This window comes from Thamnophis sirtalis, unplaced genomic scaffold, assembly GCF_051295495.1.
Source record: "Thamnophis sirtalis isolate CommonGarterSnake01/CBP01778 unplaced genomic scaffold, rThaSir2_p1.2 scaffold_1, whole genome shotgun sequence".
NCBI classification, from domain to species: Eukaryota; Metazoa; Chordata; class Lepidosauria; order Squamata; family Natricidae; genus Thamnophis; species Thamnophis sirtalis.
This window is the reverse complement of record NW_028261381.1, coordinates 122342573-122363367: the sequence shown is the minus strand read 5'-3', so window position 1 is coordinate 122363367 and position 20795 is coordinate 122342573. Positions and strand designations below refer to the sequence as shown.

General features: G+C 37.1%; 2 protein-coding genes across 4 annotated transcripts in view; both read left to right on the top strand.

The window, feature by feature from the left end:
- Nucleotides 1-4598, top strand: DTD2 (D-aminoacyl-tRNA deacylase 2). Its single transcript, XM_014052319.2, has 3 exons — nt 1-169; nt 1640-1709; nt 3377-4598. The coding sequence occupies exons 1-3, from the start codon at nt 59-61 to the stop codon at nt 3700-3702; spliced, it is 507 nt and encodes a 168-aa protein (XP_013907794.2). The 5' UTR covers nt 1-58; the 3' UTR covers nt 3703-4598.
- A 5893-nt stretch (nt 4599-10491) lies between these two features.
- HEATR5A (HEAT repeat containing 5A) overlaps nt 10492-20795 on the top strand; it is a 67926-nt gene continuing 57622 nt past the window's right edge. For all 3 annotated transcript variants that reach the window (XM_087723378.1, XM_087723371.1, XM_087723387.1), the window contains exons 1-4: nt 10492-10703; nt 17581-17791; nt 18018-18229; nt 20480-20588. In XM_087723378.1, the coding sequence (XP_087579504.1) occupies nt 17666-17791; nt 18018-18229; nt 20480-20588 (447 nt within the window). In that variant the 5' untranslated portion in view covers nt 10492-10703; nt 17581-17665. The remainder of the gene's footprint in view (nt 10704-17580; nt 17792-18017; nt 18230-20479; nt 20589-20795) is intronic.

Genomic DNA, 20795 nt, shown 5'->3' with positions numbered 1-20795 from the left:
GTTTGAGAAGAAGACTGGACGCTGAGCTGCTTGTTCCTGTGTTTGTTTGCGTGCGTTTATGGCTGACTCAACCCCGAGTCCACTAGCTCGTGTGCTATTGCAACAGTGTCTGCACGCGCAGCTGCAAGTGAAGCCTGCGGAGCCGGATTCGGAAGCCAGATGGGTAGAGGTAATATTAGCATTGCAAATCTTGCGGGTTAATGGCCAAATTCTCTTCGCTTTGCTGTATGCTTGTATCACTCTCGTCCCAACTTCTCTACAGACCTGTCTCCTAGATCCGCAAAAATCCGGAGTTCATATCTCTATCTACAATACCGCAGATTAGATTTTCATATTCTATATAATCTGCCTTCCTGTAATGAACAGGAACTCATAATGTGCATTATTGCAGTAATCCGTAACGAATTTTCGTAATACGGAAGTATTTCATCTGGTTATTAACATGCCTGCCCTCTGGTGCCTAAACTAAATTACACTAGAAATATTTCCGGCACTGAAAAAAATATTTAATGGTTTAAGGATTTTGCCGCATATGAAAATTCGCTTGCTTTGACTAGTGTGACATCTACTGACATAACGCTTTAAGATTGCACGTGTCTCTTCTGCAACTTGTACTAAACCCACTGAATGATATTTATTTTCAAAAATACGTAGGCACCTTTCGATTTTTCTTATGCAGTTGATAGAAACAGCAGCCATATGTCTATTCTGAATATATTTCAAAATACGTGTAAAAATTTGATACAGGTCTTCAGGACATCTGGAACATAAAAATATTTAGAACTTTGTCACTAAAATATATTTCTAAATGTGTAATATTTGAAATTTCATTAGGGAAGTCTTCTAATTTAGTCTAGCATAAAGGAGTGTTTCCTTTGTTTTAAAAATGTGTATTAAGTGAAACTTGCTTTTAACATGCTGAACATTGAAAACAGTCATACAAACATTTTATCAATGTATTTTGAAATAAATTATTTTTCCTGTGATGAAAGAAATGTCCTTCTGCATTTGGCTCCAAGTGGGGAAAAAGACACTAGAGACATGGAGACTACTTGGAAAGATGGTTTATTGGTGGACAGGACCACATGGCTTGTGTCCTGAACAGAAAAGGTGATCCCATGCTTCAATGTTGGTGGAGAAAAGAGAAGGACTGAGATGCGGAGTCCATGGTTTTATCCCCCTCTGGCCTTTGATCTTGATCTTGTATTCTGATTGGTTGTCAGACTCCCATGGGGCCATGCAAGGGCAACTCTCTAGGCTGCGTTTTGAATCCAGGTTTAGTTGAGTTCTCAGATGCCATGTGGTGAGTTGGGTAAAGGGCCAATATTATCATGCCTTAATCCCATCACTCTGGAGCTGAAGGGGAGAACTCTTTATAATGTAAAGTAGCCTTCTTAATGGCCCATTGACAAAGTGGGGATGGGCAGGAAGCTACAGGGAGCTATCCTGTCTTTTAAAACATGTTTCTTTTTTTTCACATCCAGATAAATATTCTGCCTTTTCAATATTTCCTAGGATATTTCATTTTTCAGGGAGAGACCTGGGTGATAACTTCCTACACCTGAATGCCCAGTAATCAGAAATCAAGCTTTATTTAACTTTTATTAATAATTCAATATATCTTTGTCATTTTATATAGATCCAACGTGGTCTTCTTATCTACGTATGTTTCTTCAAAGGGGCTAGTGAAGATATTATTCCCCAAATGGGTAGGTTTTCCTGATAAATTATTCTTAGAACTAGTGATTAAAAGCAGTGTTTATTGTGTTTGTGTGCAAATAAAAGTTTGTTCTGTAACCACAAGAGACATTTCCTTCTAAATTGCAATTGTACATATAGTATGTCCAGTTCTTGTTAATAGAGACAGCAAACATTAATAAAATTCTTATATTTATGTTTATACCTAAGTATCATTTATATGTAAATTTATTTTTTTAACAAAAATATATTTTAGGTTTTGCTTTGGAAATAAACAAGGGAAGTGATACAAAAGCAACATTTTATTTATTTTTGAATTTGTTTATTTATTATTAATTTTATGCTGCTCATCTGTCAGGTGATTCTCAACTGCTTACAGGTTATAAAACAAGAAGAAAAAAATAGTCAAAACATTAAAACTACACATATTAAGCTTTTAAAAACTATACTAAAACCAGAACTAAGAAACAGATGGGACCAGGATGAGATTTTCATGCAGCACTGCAGGCTACTTCAGCTTACTGCAGTTCAGCAGTTTGGCTGTTCAAATCCCACCAGGCTCAAGGTTGACTCAGCCTTCCATCCTTCCGAGGTGGGTAAAATGAGGACCCAGATTGCTGTTGGGGGCAATATGCTGACTCTGTAAACCGCTTAGAGAGGGCTGAAAGCCCTATGAAGCGGTATATAAGCCTAACTATTGCTATTGCTATCAACTACTTCCAGCAGTTTACTGTGCTGCACTGTACAATTACTGTACATCACCTTCTAAAAGTAGAGATAAGGCCAAAATCCTTTGTTGCTTCTGAGACCCTATATCCAATATTGTATCAGCAAATGCTTTCCATCCAGAACCACCCTTTGGTTAGCTTTGTAGGTGCTACCAACACGGATGCTAAATCATAGGCACACAACATACTTACCAGTGCCAGAGAACTCAGTAAACCTGAGTAGTCCAATTTTCACTCTATCCAAGCCTGCAGAAGTTAGACAAGTTTATCTTTTTATAGTTTTTTTTAATTATTGTTTTGACAAAATCAATTCCTACATAATAAATTGAATTAATTAATTTATAATTAAATAAATAGGAAGTAGTCCTTAGAAACAGTTTAGTTGGACCTTACTTCAACTAGTAAATAAATATTGAGAATGACATCTCAATATTACAGTTTTTTGAAAAAGGGTCATGGGACTTACTGTTTGCTGGATGGAAACTTTTAGAGAGAAGTTTAATCATTAGACTGTGTAGAAAAATAAATGCTTCAGGGAGCCAGTAGAGGGAACTAGCATATAGATAAATATTTTATTTGAGCTGGTATAGGAAACTTTATAGGACTCACATTTCAATTAATACAGTATGAGCTGCATTTGTATGTACAGTATGTGCTGCATTTATACAGTATTGCTGCATTTGACCATTAAGAACTGGTGCATGAATGTTTTCATTTGTTTTCCCCTCCCCTTCTTTACTTTGCAGCATGCTTTTTAGACTATGTGAGCAGGGCCTGTTAGTTTACTGATCCACAAACGGGTTCTTTTAAGACTTTTTTCATACTAACAACTAATAAATGTGTTTAATAAATGTGTTCAATAAATAAAGATAATTTAAACATGTGTTATTGATAATGTATGATGTGTTTGAACCTGCTAATCAAGTATTTTCCCCTCTTATTTTTTACAGTCAATACAATCCTGAAAGTGAAATTAAGTGAATGCGAAGATGGCAAATATGTGTCTATTTTGGATTTGCCAGGCAGCATACTTGTAATACCACAAGCCACACTGGGTGGTAAAATGAAAGGAAGAAGAATGCAATATCATGCCAACATTGAAAAAGAAATTGGACTAGAACTCTATTCCCAGTTTGTGATTCAGTGTGAAAAACAACTGGCTGCTAATGTCAGATGTACAGAAGCTGGTGTAGTCGTGAAGCATGGCACATATGGAAACCGGCAAGTATTGAGAATAGATACAAATGGACCTTACACTCACCAGATTGAGTTTTGAGACATATGTGCTACAGGTAACAATATCCTTAACTTGATGCTAATGTTTGTGCAAAGAAAATAGAAATGTCCACCAGTAACTTTAGGTCCACATTAATATATTTATTTTTAACTACACTATCTCATATTTTTTCTTTCTCATACTTTCAAAACAAATAATTCTGTCATGGAAAACAAATGGCTCCAACAGAAGGCTGTTTTGGTCCATGAGTCTTTTCAGCCAACTATGAACCTATATCAGTGATGGCAAAACTTTTTGGCACCTAGTGCCCAAACCGGAATGCACATACATGCACAGATGAGTGTGCATGTGTGCGCTGGAGCCTTAGAAACTTTAAGACCAGCTGGCCGGTGGGGTCTTCTGTCTTTGTGCATGCCGGAGCGCCGGAAATTCAAAGACCAACTGCCCGGTGCCTATGCGCATGCCGGCCACCTAATTGTGCATGCATGATCATGCGCATGCGTGTGGGCCAGCTGGTCTTTGCACGTGCTGGAGCACCGGAAACCCAAAAAACAGCCGGGTTTCCAGAGCTCCGGCATGCACAAAGATCAGTTGGCCGAAGCGCATCTGCACGTCAGAAACCTGAAGAGCAACTGGCAACGGCACGCATGCTCACAGAGAGGCTCTGCATGCCACCTCTGGCACAAGTGCCATAAGTTTGCCATTATGGACCTATATAGTTTCTTTTCTGCCCAAACTCGTACTTACACACATACACAGACATATACACAACACACACACAGTCCTATTATCTCTATCATACATATATATATGTATAGAGCACAGGTTCGATTCCCAGCAAGGGTATGGCTAGCTGATGAGAGCTAAATAGCTTGAAATAGATCTATACTAGTCTCCCTTTATTTATTTATCAGCACAAATATAACATACATACATATATATATATATATATATATATATATATATATATATATATATATATATATATATATATATATATATATATATATATATATATATATATATATATATATATATATATACACACACACACACACGTACACGTATACATATACATACATACACCACATACTTCCTATTACCTCTTTCCTATCTTCTATTACTATCACAATGTTTCTTCTACTCTATTCATACTATATCTACATCATATATACATCAATATTTTCTTCTTACAGAGCCTATTCTGACTTTTATTTCCTTTCTCTGAGATGTCTTCTTTTTTACTTCTCTTTTAATGGCCAGTAGATAGAGCTGCTGTATCTTTCTAAATTGTGCTTTCTTTTCCTGGTTCTTTGTACATATTTTCTGTGGACTATCCATTCCCTCTGAAGGTAAAACAGAACACTGCTGTTCTTCTCAGTTTATTGGTGGTTGCAGAGCTCCAAAAACACACCTCACCTCCCACACTTGTGTCAAAATTGCTGCTTTATTGGCATCTCTGCTGTGCTCATGGGGGGGAAAGGCTCAAATTAGAAGGAATGGCAGAAGTACAAGTGCTTGCAATTTTGAAGACTGTTCTTGCATAGGCTAAAAGCTGGGGACCATGAATTCTATTCCTGTCTTAGGTATGAAAGGCAGCTTTGGGCTAGTCCATTCTCATTCTCTCTTGGAAAAAGGCAATGGCAAACCATTTCTGAAATCTTGTCCCAAAAAAACCTGCAGGGACTTGTCCAAGCAGTTGCTAGGAATCTCAGAAGTTCTCTTGATAAAAACACTAGTGATAACCAAAGATAAGCTGATAGAAAGAGCAGATGTTGAGTTTCAAGCTTTTGTGAGATAGGAAAGGAATAGCATGTTGCCAGGGGAGGTTTATACAAGATTTATTAAGAAAGTAACTAGAACATTAATGCTACAAATGGCAAGAGATATAAGACTGTATTATTGCTGGAGGGATACAAGTTGATGCAATGAAAATGTATAATATAAATTAAACTAAATTTAGTTTACTAGTAGTATGTATAAAATGAAGCGACAATAGCTATAGTTAAATAATGATTAATAATGATAATACATATATAGTAGTTTGATAATATGGAATTTTATATAAATAATACATGGAGATTATGAGAGGAGGTTTAAAAGCTCTATCTAGAATATGTTATAAAGATGTATTGTGATTGGATGATTTTAGGATGATTTAATGGAACGTTATCATATAATCCTATTCTATCCTATTCTAGATTTTGAATATTATATATAAAAGGACATAAAAACAATTATAGTCAAATTAAGCTTGAGATATAATAATTGTGATATACATGAATTTCAAATATGCGATTTGATATGAAAAGCAGGTGATGACTATGGAAGAGATGCATGGAAATACTGTAACCAACTGACACACTTTCTACAATGTAATGGAAGATGTTTTTATTTTTATGTTTGTCTTTGTTCAAAAATAAATAAAAAAATGTTTAAAAAAAGGAATGTCAGAAGTTCATGTATGCACAATACTTTTTTTTAATAAATAGAAAAGGGGTAACTAGAATTTTGATTTGGAATTTTTTTTAAAAAGGGTCCAACTGGATTTGAAAAGATTTTGGAATTTATCACAATAAACCTTACCTGGGGGGGGGGATTAATTTTTAAAAAGCATGATAGAATGAGACTGAAGATTGGACACTACAGGGAATTAGAGGGAACTTAATATTAAAATTAAAGGAGATGAACACTTAAATGTGACTTACTAATACAGAATGAAGCAAAATATTTTAACATTGGATATATTGAAATATATTTTTGAACCAAGGATCTAGGACCTAATTTTAAGGGTGTCTGCTTCTTAGATAGCATTAAAAATGGTTTGGAAAAGGAACAGGTTTTGCCTGACAACATTGAGATCTATTTTAAAGTATATTTAATAATGATAACCTACAAGAATGATATGAGAAAAGATGCTACACTAGACTACAGAGGAAACCTGCTGGTGTCTTATTAATTAAAAGGAACATACAAATAACAAACTAAGAGAGTGACCTGGATAATTTTCCTATATTGGATTAACAAAAGAGGCTTATTAAAGCTTTGAAGAATTTTGTCAGAAAGCACAAAGAAAAAAAATGAAAAGAAATCACATTCTAAAACATTTGAAGATCAAGATTGTTAAAAATAAGAAATACAAAGTTGGTTTATTCAATGTTTATTAATGTTAAAATAGATACTTTGTTATTTCTGATAATCCTTAATGGACTTCTGCTGAGAAGGACTGAAATGACAAGGCTTTAGGGATTTATTAAATATTAAAATTAAAGGAGAAGAACACTTAAGTGTTTCTATTTTTAATTAAATTACTTAATTAATTACATATCTAATTCCCATATTTAATTAATTTTCCCTTCCCATAGAGAAGATAATGTATTGTCTTCTAAGAGAAGGTAATAAATTACTAAAATTGTTTATATTTGTGATAGTCACTTCTTTATATATTTTTCATTACTACATTATCTTTTTCCATTTTCTGCATCTTTTTTAATCTATATTTTTGTATCTTTTTGCAATTATAATTCTTAAAAAACACTTTTTAATTCTGGAGATTTTTGTAAGGACTTTGGGCAGGATTATGGCATTTATAGATGCTGGATTGTAGCATGGTTCACCTCTTCTCTTCCTATTATGGGCCTAAATTCCACCTCTGTCTTCTTTGTTAATGTCTTCAGTACAATAGTATAACTTCTATAGTTTTTGGCTTTCAAATGAGTGAATTGAAATAAATATGATTCTCACGTTGTCTCCTTGCCAATTCTAAAATTGACTCATGCTACAAAGAAGACCAGGATTTGTGTGAATGAAGTTCGGATTTTTAAAAATTGCACTGCTTGCTTGCTCTTTGGGTCATTCTGGAGGTCACAGATCTTACTGGAAAAGTGGCGGTGGCTGTGACAAAGACACCCTTTAACCAGCTCTCGACAGTTGCTGCCTTTTCTGAAATTAGAGGCATTGATTCTGAAATTAGAGGCATTCCGTGTAACTCATACACTTGTCACCTGTCATCTGGATTACTACAATTCTTTCTATATAGGCTGTCTTGAATTTTTGGCTCACACAGAACCTGTCACACCTATTATAACCAGTGGTGTAATATTAATGGTTAATACTATTAACCATTAAGGCAGACTAAGCATGTGCTTAGGGCACCAAGCCCAAGGGGACATCACAAAGTTGAGAAAGAAAGAAAAAAAACCAATGAAGATTTGTACAGTATGTAGAAAGGAGGGGGCACCAAGATTTGTCAGTGCTTAGAGCACCAGTGAGCCTTAATCTGCCACTGATTATAGCAATGGTACACCACTGTTAAAGCATTGAAATGGTTAGATTTGTTTCCAAATGCAATTCAAGATGCTAGCTATAACCCATAAATCTGGGGACACAGATTATCTTTGAGGATGTTTGAGACATCCAGGGCATGCAAACAGGGCCGGATTTAGATGAAAAGAGGCCCTAGGCTATTCCACTTATGAGGCCCTTTCACCTCCCGTTTTTAAGTTTGTATATGACATGAAAGACAATAAAATACATAATTACTGTGATATATCAATATATATATCAATATATATAGCTGGCCTCCCGACGGAGGGCGGCTCTGCTCTACGGCAAAGGCAGCGAGGCCAGCCGCCTTCCCTACTGCGCTCAGCTGCCCGGCTCGGCCCCCTCGCCCTCACCTGCCTGGCCGCTGGTGGGCTCCGCGTCGACGGGGCGGCTACTGGGAGCGGCCGCGCCTCTCGCCCGACCGCCGGTGCCGGGAATGTGGGCGGGCTCCCTAACTGCCGCGGCGCTGGAACGATATTAACCAATACATTTTTATGTTTGTTTATTAGTCATATGCGTAGAATTTCTCCTTATTTTCGGTTCAGTGTTTTAGTGTTCACTGTTTTTAGAATAGTGCAATTTTAATTTTGCTAACAATTTGAATGTAGGCCCCTCTTGATCTTGAGGCCCTAGGCTGAAGCTTAGTTAGCCTATAGGAAAATCCGGCCCTGCATGCAAATGAAATAAACACATTTTGTGAACAGAGGCTTGGTCATATTGTGTTAAAGGACGGAGACATTTTCTGCTGGGTAATAATTCCCTCCTCAAATGCCCTGGCTCTTTGCATAAGCTTGCACTCAATCCTGACAAGACCGAGTGGCTGGTGTGTTCCCCTCCCAACAATTGGCCATGTATTCCATTTCTCAGGCTGGGGGTGAAATTGTACGCCCCTGAGACAGGGTTCGCAATTTGGGAGTCCTCCTGGACCCACAGCTGACTTTAGAACACCATTTGTCGGCTGTGACCAGGGGGGCATTTGCCCAGGTACACCAATTGCCTGGTACACCAATTGCGTCCCTACCTGAACCGGGAGGCCCTCGCAACAGTCACTCATGCCCTTGTGACCTCAAGACTGGACTACTGCAATGCGCTCTACATGGGGCAGCCCCTGAAGAGCATTCGGAGACTTCAGCTTGTCCAGAATGCAGCCGTGTGAGCGATTGTGGGTGCACCCCGCTACACCCACGTTACACCTATCCTCCGCGAGCTGCACTGGCTGCCTATTGGTCTCCGGATACGCTTCAAGGTGCTAGTCGTCACTTATAAAGCCCTTCATAGTATCGGACCTGGGTACTTGAGAGACCGCCTGCTGCCAATTACCTCCAACAGACCTATTAGATCCCACAGACTAGGCCTCCTCCGAATCCCATCCGCCGGCCAATGCCGATTGTCTACCACCTGGAGGAGGGCCTTCTCTGTGGCTGCTCCGGCCCTCTGGAACGAGCTCCCCATGGAGATTCGGACCCTCACCACCCTTCAGGCTTTCCGCAAAGCCATTAAAACCTGGTTGTTCTGGCAGGCCTGGGGCTGATGAGTTCCCATCCCCGCTCGAATTGTGTGGCTGTTGACTGCTTTTAAATTGTCTCTGTTGTTTGTTTGTTGTCTCTTCCTTTTGTCTGTATTCCCTCACTTGGGTTTGTTAGCTGCCCTGAGTCCCTCCGGGAATAGGGCGGCATACAAGTGAAATAAACCTAAACCTAACCAATATGCTGAGTCATGTTTAGCTAGAGTTTTATGAATTTATGATGTATGAACTCATCACAGAATTCACGTAACAGGAATGACATTTAGCTTGGTGAGCCTTATGAAGCCACGAAGGGATTTAAGCAGGGTGGAATGACTTGCCTTTTAGCTAAAAACTGGGCCCGTTTCCAACAGCGCATTGAAGTACAAGTGCTTTCTCAACCCAGCTGGGAAAACGAGAGACCCACAGGACTTAAAAGGCTTGAAAACCGAAGTAAACAGCTTCACTACAGTACTGTCAAAGAAAAAAAAATTAAGCCATTCCCTCAACTTCCGGTTCAGGATAATTGAAATTTTTAAAAGATGTGCAGCATTCACGCTTTAGGCCCACGGAGCGTGGCCGTGTGAGTGGCTGCAGAGAAAGGGGTCGCGCCGGGAGGAAGGGGGGAAAACCTAGCTTCTCTTTCGGTCTGAGAAAGCAGCTTCACAGCTCGGCCGCTTTGGCGGAGGGACCGGAGCCGCGCTCAGCCGCCGCCGCTCGATGGCTCCGGGGCCGATTAGGCGGTCCTAAGCGGCCATCCAAGCGGGGAAGGGGGAGAGGACGAAGGTGGTCCCGCCACCAACTCCTCCTCCTGGCCGAAGGAAGGGTGCGGGTTTCCCCGGCGGAGGCGGAGGGGAGAATTCCGATCCCGGCGCGGTGGCAGAACCCCGCCCTGTGCCGCCTGCTTTCCCCGAGCAGCGTCTCCCTGCAGGCCGGTCAGTTTCCCCGAGTTGCCGAAGCTCCTTATTAGCCCTCCTTTTCCTGGAGCCGGACGAGAGGGGCTGGCCGGGCTCTCCCACTCAGGAGGGGGAGGCAGCTGCAGATGGGTGAGAAGAATCTCTTTCCTTAGGGAGCGTTGGCGGCTGGCAAAAAGCGTGCCGAGCCTGGGGACACGTCAGGAGGGAGAAGCCACATTGTTAACTGAGTTTAACCGATACGGAGAAGAGACGGCGGGCGGCGAGAAGCTTCCGGGGAATGATTGTAACCAAAGGTAAGCGCTCATCGAAACTGTGTGTGAGTGATACATAGTCGAAGAAGAGGTGGTGGTGGTGGGGAACTAAAAAAGAGGAAAAGTTGTAAAAAAACCAACTTTTTAAAAGGCTGTGGATCAAAGCATACCAAAGACTCTGTTAAATGGGAATAACTTTTTTTAAAGGAAAAAACCTCTGGGTCTGCGATCCAATAAAAATACATATTAGAGGAAGTATGAATGAACCTGATAACTGTAGTGTAATTCCTATTTGCCGAATGAAAATATTGTTCTTAAACTATCAGGATGTTTTTTTATTGTTGATGTGTTATGTTCTCTCTCTCTCTCTCTCCTTTTTTAGTTTCTTTGATGTTCAAAGTAATCCATTCTGAATATGGAATAGGATGCTTGTGGTTCTGGGTACCTGTAGGGATGCGAGAGAGAAAACGATGACACACAAGTTACAATGTGCTAGCACAAATGCCATGACTTGCATACTTGCATCCAATGTAAGGATGGAAATACGTTATAGCAGTTGTGTGATGATATAGTGAACTTGGCATCATTTTGGAATCCACACTGCTGGAAACTGCTCTGATTTATTGTATAAGGATATAATTTTGATATGAGTCACATATGTTCAAATTTGTAATAATACAAGAAATATCAATATATGAGAGTATTTGTAGTTTATGGTTATACTGTAGGGTCTTTGGTGCTCTCTGATCTTGGTTGTTCTTCTGCAGACATTTCATTACCCAACTAGATAATATCATCAGTGCCTAACATTGATGATGTTCTCTAATTGGATAATGAAATGTCTGCAAGAAAACATATTAGATCAGAGAGCACCAAAGACCCTTCACAACAAGAAATATCCCCCTCCTCCAAACTGTTGCTTCATATAAAAGTTAAACAGATCAACTTCAAAGTTATGGAAGCTTTGAAACATTTAAGTTCAAGCACATTTCATTTGTCATACTGGAATTAATATGCAGTATTTAACAAAACATTTAATTTTGTAATAAACTGTTTCACATACAGCTGTTTTCTTTAAACAATATAGCAACACAAGTTAGTTTTGACTGGATGATCCAGTTACATTTTTTTCCATGAGAACATAAAACTTCTTTTTGAAGGTCCAGTTTGATATATGCTGTGCCAAGGGCTTAAGAGTTTATATGTAAAACATTCCAAATTGATTTTTAGGTTCACTTTTTTTTAAAAAGCACCTCTAAATCCCAAGAGGAAGATTGGAGAAGATCTTAACAGAGATCAACAGAAAATCACAATAGACAAAACACTAAAAGCTAGCATCACATGGGTCATAAAGTCAGAGAGGCTGGAGAAAAGGAAAGGGAAAGTATTCAGTGAAATTCATGAATAGACCAGTTTATGTCCGACATTAATAAAAGAAAAAGACTTTGCAGCACAAGCTTATTCCATGTGTCATAATATTGAAAACCAAAAAAGGGTGAATGAGTAACTTAGATTGGAGTAGGAAATTATTTATTGCAGAGAATACCATTATTTAGCAGCTAAAACTTTTTTTTTGCCAAATAAGCAAATTTATTTTGAGACAGAGAGCTATTTTGAAACCTAGCTAATGGCATAGTTTAGCAGTAAACATAGTAACTACATGAAAGGAATTATGAAACTCTGTAAGTATTTTTTTTAATATCCATTGTACAAATATTGTTGTCTCCTAATTGGTTTAAAAAAATGGCTAGCTTTATTGAACGATCAACTGGATTGTCTACTCAAATGTTAAATACTATATATTAATGCTCAATTCATTTCTTTAAAATAGCAAGGAAACTTGATACAAGACTATTTTTGTCTCTTGTATTTACTTTTTCATTAGATTTATGTCTTGTCTTTTCTCCAAGAATTCAAGGTGGCATGTAACAGCCCATTCTTTCCCTTGTAATGGGAAACTAGTAATTAGAATATGTAATATGGTTACAAGATTATAAGGTTCAAGGTTCAAGGTTCATTTTATTTATATGCCGCCCTATTCCCAGTGGGACTCAGGGCGGCGCACAAACCCAAAGGAGGGGAAGGGAAATACAAGAACTACAACAAAAAGTACAGGGAATTTAAAACAACCAACAGCCACACGCTTCGAGAGGGGAAGGGAAATTCATCGACCCCAGGCTTGCCGACACAGCCAGGATTTAACGGCTTTTCGGAAGGCCTGGAGAGAGGTGAGGGTCCGAATCTCTGCGGGGAGCTCGTTCCAAAGGGCCAGAGCTGCCACAGAGAAGGCCCTCCCCCGGGTAGTAGCCAGATGACATTGGCTAGTAGACGGAACCTGGAGGAGGCCTAATCTGTGTGATCTAATGGGTCTTTGGGAGGTAATTGGCAGCAGGCGGTCTTTCAAGTACCCAGGTCCAATACCATGAAGGGCTTTATAAGTGACGACTAGCACCTTGAAATTTTCTCTAATTATCTTTTCAAATAACTATAACTAATTAATTTCAAATCACTATAACATTTAATTAATTGAACAAGAAGCTATATCTTGAAATTTGTAGTCTGTCAATCACCTTTTTGATCAGGATATTTTATTCTGCTTTCCCTTTTCTTCCAGATACTTACAATATTCTATGCTTCCTATCATGATCAGTCTTTTATTAGGGGATTATCTTTGCTTAAGGAGAATGGCTCTGAAATATTATGTAGTTATGGAAGTCTTCAGAGCCTCCCATGTCTGCACAATACTTTTTAACAACATAAAGATGGAGGACAGGACAGAGATCATTGTTAGTAGCATATTATTCCAGAAATATTTTTATGTATGTTCTTGTTTACGTCATTAAAATGTAATGGTAATGAACTGAAATGAGACTTTGGGTAGTGGTTCTATTGACTGATTTTATTGATACTCTCTTTGCCAAGATTTAGTGTTCTTAATGATGCCCAAAACTAGGTACATGTTTTTTCCCTTCTTAGGACTACCATATAATTAAATAGAATTATGATTTATGCTTGATAGATTTGAGTTGTCTGTGAGAATTGAATACTGTGTTATTATACAGTTAAACAAAAATAACTTCATTATATTTTTACAAAAAATTGCAGATGTTAATAATTTCAGGTAAGGGAAGAGAAATGTCAGGATAGAATTGTATTAATATATATTTGAATTGTTATAGTTCACAGTAATTATAGATGTGTAATCTTTTCATGTTATAAAGCTCTAATATACTTTAAATATTCTGTTTCCTTATTACAGTTGTCCTGTGGGGGAAAGTTCATTATGTTATTGATCTATATATCACTGTAGTTAATCATGAATAGAATGTCTCTTTTATGAGCAGAAGGGGAAATTGCACCTCACAATGCCAGGGCCTCTGGTGCTGCTGTTTCATCCAATAGGTGTTTGCTCAGATATGCTCCTCATTTAGTTCAGTAGCACTTGTTCTCAAGGAAGTTTGCAAACTCAGGGATGAATCGCATTTATACAGTTTTAGAGTGAGAGAATTTATTATATTTAAATCAAGTATCAACCGGATCATATAAGATGCATCAGTATACCCATATATTAGGAGGGTTTTAAATTAGAAAAGCTAATTCCCAAATTGATGGTTGTTGGTGCAATAAATTACTGTCTACCCCCTCTTTTAAACATCCCCATTCATGTGTCATTTATTTGGTAACAATTCTATGTAGAATTTACACTCATTGATTCATGTCATACCTAAAGAATCGAAAGAACTTACTCCACTGTGGTGGCCATTGCAAGAAATGTTCCTGGAGCATATTTGTAAATATAAATCATAAGGTGAAGTATTGATTGTTGTTTGGATTCAGAAATGTATTTAGTGGCACAAATAGCCACTTGCTCTGAAATAAATCCCAAAAATTTGTTTTATCACACCACAGAATTTATATTTGAAAAATTTATATTGACTTCACTAATGCTCTTTGTTCCAAAAAGTATTGCACCTTTATGACTGATAATGTTCAAGATATGGGTTGGCAGTTAGAAGCAGTGGAAATGTTGCAGATAGTTTACTGTTTGAATATTAATACTCTTAAAAATATCAAGTTAAAGCTTGGTAATAATTCCGTGCAACTTAAAAGGCTAGAAAACATGTGAATATTTCTAAATCTACTGCTACATGATATGAATTAAACAACTGTACTACATTCACAGAATGTGGAGAAGTTTTTATGCTATTGCAGTGGGTCTCAACCTTCCTGATGCCGCGACCCTTTAATACAGTTCCTCATGTTGTGGTGACCCCAACCATAAAATTATTTTATGTTTTCCATATTTTTTTTCTAAAATATGTGTTTTCCGATGGTCTTAGGCAACCCCTGTGAAAGGGTCGTTCGACCCCCAAAGGGGTCGCGACACACAGGTTGAGAACCGCTGTGCTATTGGGTCTGCTTAGACTATATAACCTATGGCACATATGCCACCTTTTTAAGGGCATGCAAGGCGTTGCCCTGTCAGCTGGCCAGCGCACATGCGCATATTGGCCAGCTAACTTCGGCCTTCTTTTGAGGCCATTTTTCGCCATCTGGAGACTTGCAAAAAACCAGACGTATGGGCAAACCGGAAGTTCAGGAACAGACTTTTGGTTTGCTTGTAGAACCATTTTTCACCCTCTGAAGGCCCCTGAAGGCTCCGGAGATTGAAAATCGGCCCTACGGACAAACCAGAACTCACCATTCCCGAACTTTCGGATTCCCCGTAGGTCTGTTTTTCACCCTCTGGAGCCCCCCTGTGCTCCCCTCCCCTTTTAGCACAGGAGCCAAAAAAGGTTTGCCATCACTGCTATATAATATCTCTTTTATCACACAGATCCTAATAGCAGTGGAGAATCTCTACAGAAATTGTAGTTATAGTACATGACAACTATCATGCAATTCCTATTTGCTTTGCCACACATGCCTAAATGTGATAGGCATTATTTTTATAAAATAAAATGTGTGGCGCTTTTTGCAGTACATTTGCCACCCTAATGTCACTTAGAAATGAGGTTATTAATTTCAATAGGACTTATTACCTAGCAAATGGATTTAGTTTGTACACTAAGAGGACTTTGTTCCTCTGGGTAGAAACCAGCTATCATAACAGTATAAATAAATAATAAGCCTGTTCTCTTAAATTACATCAGATAATCAGATCTCAGTGGACAACATAACTGCGTTCATGTCTGTCTCTTCTTTTAATGGTAGAAATTCTCTTCTCCCTACAATTAAATGAGACTATGACAGAACAAAGAATTGACCCTTAAATTCACGAGGAAAATCAACTTTTGGAAGAAAACTCCAGACATGTTTGTACAAAATTGACAAAAATATTTGTAGAAACATATATTACATATTGTCATGTCCTATATAAATGTTGGTAATCATTCCCTCCAACTTAAAAGGCTAGAAAACATGTGAATATTTCTAAATCTAAACAGAAAAAAGAAATCAGTGGCAATGCTTCATAAAAATTAATGACCATATAAAAAGATTGACTCATACTAAAACATGGAATTACAATGAAGTGTACTTTTATTCTCAAGCTAGCTCTTAAATTTGATGAATACTGTACAATCTGAGCGAATTGAATTCCGTTTCCATATATATATATAGTTCTTTCATTATCCTATTTTTTTCTGAATTTTCTTTTCATAAGAAAGCAATCCAAAATGCAGAGAAGGTTTAATATTTGGTTTTTAGAAGAAGAGTTCCAAAAAGCTGAGATAATGCAATTCCCTAAAATTATAAACGAATCCATGTGATTCCCATATGAATAAAACTAATTTTTCTTTGGGTTTATGGTTGGCAAGAAATAAATGTTCTACTTTTAATCACTGAATTTTAACCTATATGTTCCAAGGATTCTCATACTTTAAAATATTGTACCGGTGATCTGTTTTCACACTTACAACTATTGCAGATCTTCATGGTTACCTAACCAAATTCAAATACTTAGCATCTGGCATGTATTTATGATAATTACACTGTCCTGCAATGATTCATAACTGCATTATTCACTTAACAACTGCAGTGATTGGGAAAAAAAAGGTCTTAAAATAGGGAAAAACACAACAATTGCTTTGCTTAGTAATGGAAATTTTGGGTCCAGTTATGATTGTGACTCAATTTTCCTGACCTACAATTTGAGAATCCCTGAACAAAAACTTCTAGGGCAGGGTGAGATCTGATTTCCCTCCTAGCAATCTGAACTGGAAATAGTTGGCCTATCGAACAAAACTTTCAAGGTCCTGTAATATTTATTAGTAGTATTTATTAAAAGGGATGTTATTGTTGCAGCAGAAGAATTCCAATGAGTGTCAACTAAGAAACCTACATTTATACAATCTAATATGGCAAAACCTGTTCTGCCTTCTGATATGTTTTTGATTCAGAGGACAGGCGGGTTGTCTCTTCTATTGAAAGGGTCAATATACTACTATTATCAGTATGAGAATAACTTGTTATAGGTGAAACACATGATCTATATCCCACACCACACTGTGCTGTGTAAAAAATAAGGAGCCTGGTAGCATCATAGTTTTCTAACGTAGTGTGATGGTTAAGATGTCAGAGATCCAAGTACATCTTCAGACTTGTCTGAAATCTGTTGGGTGGCTTTGGGTAAATTACTGTCTTATCCCAACTCTCATAGAGAGGTTATTGGGGGCGGGGTGGAATCAAACAAGGAAGTACTCCACCTTGAACTTTTGACCGAAATGAAGGATAAAATCTAAACAAACAACAGTCTACAAGTGATCTTTATTGTATGCTAGAATGGCTTCTTGTTGCCAGATTTTAAGAGACTTTAATAATTGTTTCAATAATTATTAATACTTCTAAAATGCCAGCGAGGCACCCTGAGATTAAATGTTGAAATTAAAATAATATCATTTCTGTTGTTTTCATTCAGCCAGTAAATGCTGACATCACACAGCAACATTCCTGTGTGCCTTCATGAGTGGCTTTCACATAGAGAAAAGGAGTTGCTTTAAAGAATGGAGTTGGCTTGCAGCTTGCTATTTAATGAAGAGGCTTATAATCAACTGGGTGAATTTCAGAAAGCAGAATTTGCTTTGGAATGGCTGAGGTTTTTGGAAAAACTTTTACCAACAACTAATCAGGTAAAAATGGTACAACTAGAACAGAACATATTTTTGTTTCCTGTGGTCTTCCTTTTCTTCCTAGGAAGGGATATCATTTAGGGAGCTGACTAGCAACTGGAAATGGAAATCAAATACTATTTTGAACCATACTTCACTTGAATGAGTCTGAACCCAACTGAAAATGGTCTAAAGCTTTTCAGATAGTTCAGAACTTGAATGTTAACCATGTATTCTATATTTCCAGGCTGATATAAGAGAAAAACAGAACAAACTTGTTGAGCAACTGATATCATTATTAACCAGTTCACCAGGACCTCCTGCTAGACAACTCATTGCCAAGAACCTTGCTATATTGTATAGCACAGGAGATGTTTTTTCTGTTCACCAAACAATTGACAAATGCAACGAACTTATTCTGAGTAAAGATGATTCGCCAAGTTATCTACCTACTAAACTGTAAGTTTAAAAGTCCACCATGGCCATGATATAATATTATTTTTTTCATCATAGAACTTATAGAGTCTTAAATAAAAATAACAAAATTGCAAACAATGTGAGTGTGAATTTTGAAGATTAGAATAGGACTGCATCCAATTTTTCGTTGGCCTGGCAACAGAGCCATAGTTCCCTATGTTTTCCCATGCACTGCCCATTTGCACAACACAAAGGGAATTTCTTTCTTTTTAGCTCCTGTTCTTTTTATTTGTATTCTTCTCCAGGAATCAGTCTATAGTTGGATGATGGGAACAGAATAATCAAAACAATTTAGTTTAGAAAAAGAGACTGGTGAAAACACAGCAATTGGAGGAATGCCTAGAAATGTTGGATTGGCATTTATATGTTGTAGTGGATAACCAGACGGGCATTTAAACACAGGCACTCAAGAATTACAGTCAAATAAACAGCTCCAATCTCCAATCTGGCACTAATAATGCTCCATCCTTTCGCAAGTGAGCTGCTAGCAGATAGAAGCCCCTAGCATAAAACTATAGTCTCTCTATTGGCCTACAACATTCTTAAGATCAAGATTAAGTTATAACTAGACCTTATGAGGAATTGCATAAGTTTTTCAAAGGAATAGGAAGTATACATGATCTAAAAATAGGCTTTAACAGTTGAAAAACATTTAACCTCAAGTAAACCCAAGTTTCAGGATATAACATCATGCTGTCTTCAATTATGAGTGTTCCTTTTCTGGATACAGATGGAAGAAATGCTTTAATTTTAATAATGTTTATTTGTTTGAAACACAATCTAATTCTTTAAAAAGGGCATATAATTTGTTGTACACCGTTCATATTTTTCATTATATGAAACTTCTCTTAATAACATTTTTGCAAATGCTTTCTTCTAACATATGCCCATTGAATTACCTTTCATAATTGTATAGTAAGGAAAATAATTGCTCCCTCATATCAGTTATTTTATGAAAATCTAATTACATTGGGTGGCTCCTACTTAGACCTCGGACTTGTTTCAAGTTGCGGAAATATAGGGTTGGACTAGAAGACCTCCAAGGTCCCTTCCAAATCTGCTATTGTATTGTATTGTATAGATTAGAAATTATAGCTTCAATAAATATATATGAACATACTTGGGAAAATTTGAGTTTTGCTTAAGCTTGTGACATACTGTCCAAAATATGGCAAAACGTCATTGAATTACGTGAGTATTATTAAGAGTGATAACCTAATTGGTTCCTCTTTATTACTAAAAAAGCATCATGTGATGGTTAAATTGGCCAAAGGCATGATAGGGAATGGAAGTTACAGAGTCATCTGGTTATGAACATGGCATATGATAAATTATGACTTTGAATGTAGATGGTTTAAATGATAAAGAGCACTAATTAATGAATTGAAGAAAAAGCAGATAAATAGAAATGTAATGTCTGATCTTGGAGAGATGAGTTGATGAGTACATGGATGTTGAAGTGTTAGTTTCATTACGAATAAGTGATTTTGATGAAAATAAATATTGCCTGAAGATGAGTAAAAAGGACTAAACAAGAAGCCTCCAACAGAGTCAATAGAACTGTAAATAATGCTCTCTTAACAAACTACACTTCTGTACAAACTGTATAGTCCACTTGGAGGATTGATTGGCTTACAGTACAGCATCCTGCAATCATTTGACCACAATTTACAATATTTTTGTCAAAAACCAACATTTATTTCTGGTTTTTGGCAAAAAGCATAACAAACAATGGGTGCACTTAGCAAATATGGTGTTAACAACTACCACAAAGAAATTATTAAAATGTGTGGGTCATATGATGACCTGCTTTCTGACCATCATAGCTTAACTATCAGGCTCAATTATGGTTGTAAATCTAGGGCTACTTTTAAGTAATAAATTCAGTTGCAAAGGCAAATCCAAGATGTTTCTTTGTACCAGATTGTGAATTGGTTTAGGTTTTTTTTAATGATTCTGAAATGTATGTCTTAAACCTACTTTATCCAATTGGTTATCTTTCAGTTTTGTTGTGCAGAATTGTTAGTCAACATACTGCTGGAGATGGCAACCTAATACTGAGAAACTATAGGTTAAGGAAATGTTCCTAAATATTTTAATTTTTAAAAGATTTTTATTATTAATAGCTATTGATTATTAATAATTTTGTTTATAATAAAATGCAATATAGCATAATATTAATTATGTTTTTAAAAGTTGCCTGACTACATTTTTTCTTTTCTGTTTTAAAAGTGCTGCAGTGGTTTGTTTGGGCTCTTTATACAAAAAACTGGGAAGAATTTTGGGCAACAGCTTTGTGAATACTGTGGGAAATATTCTTAAAGCAATGAAGAACGCAGAGGTAAATGAGCAGGTGTTCAAAGTTGAAATAAAATATTGATTTAAAGTCTAGTGAAGAAAACAATTTTAATGAAGGTCTAATGAACATGGGATTTTGACATTTGAGGATATGCCAGAAACAAATTATATTTCTGCAGAACTTCTCTGAGTCATAAATAGGCTAAATGCCTTTGCCTATGATGAGTCTTTGTTAAGACTTTTCTTCTTC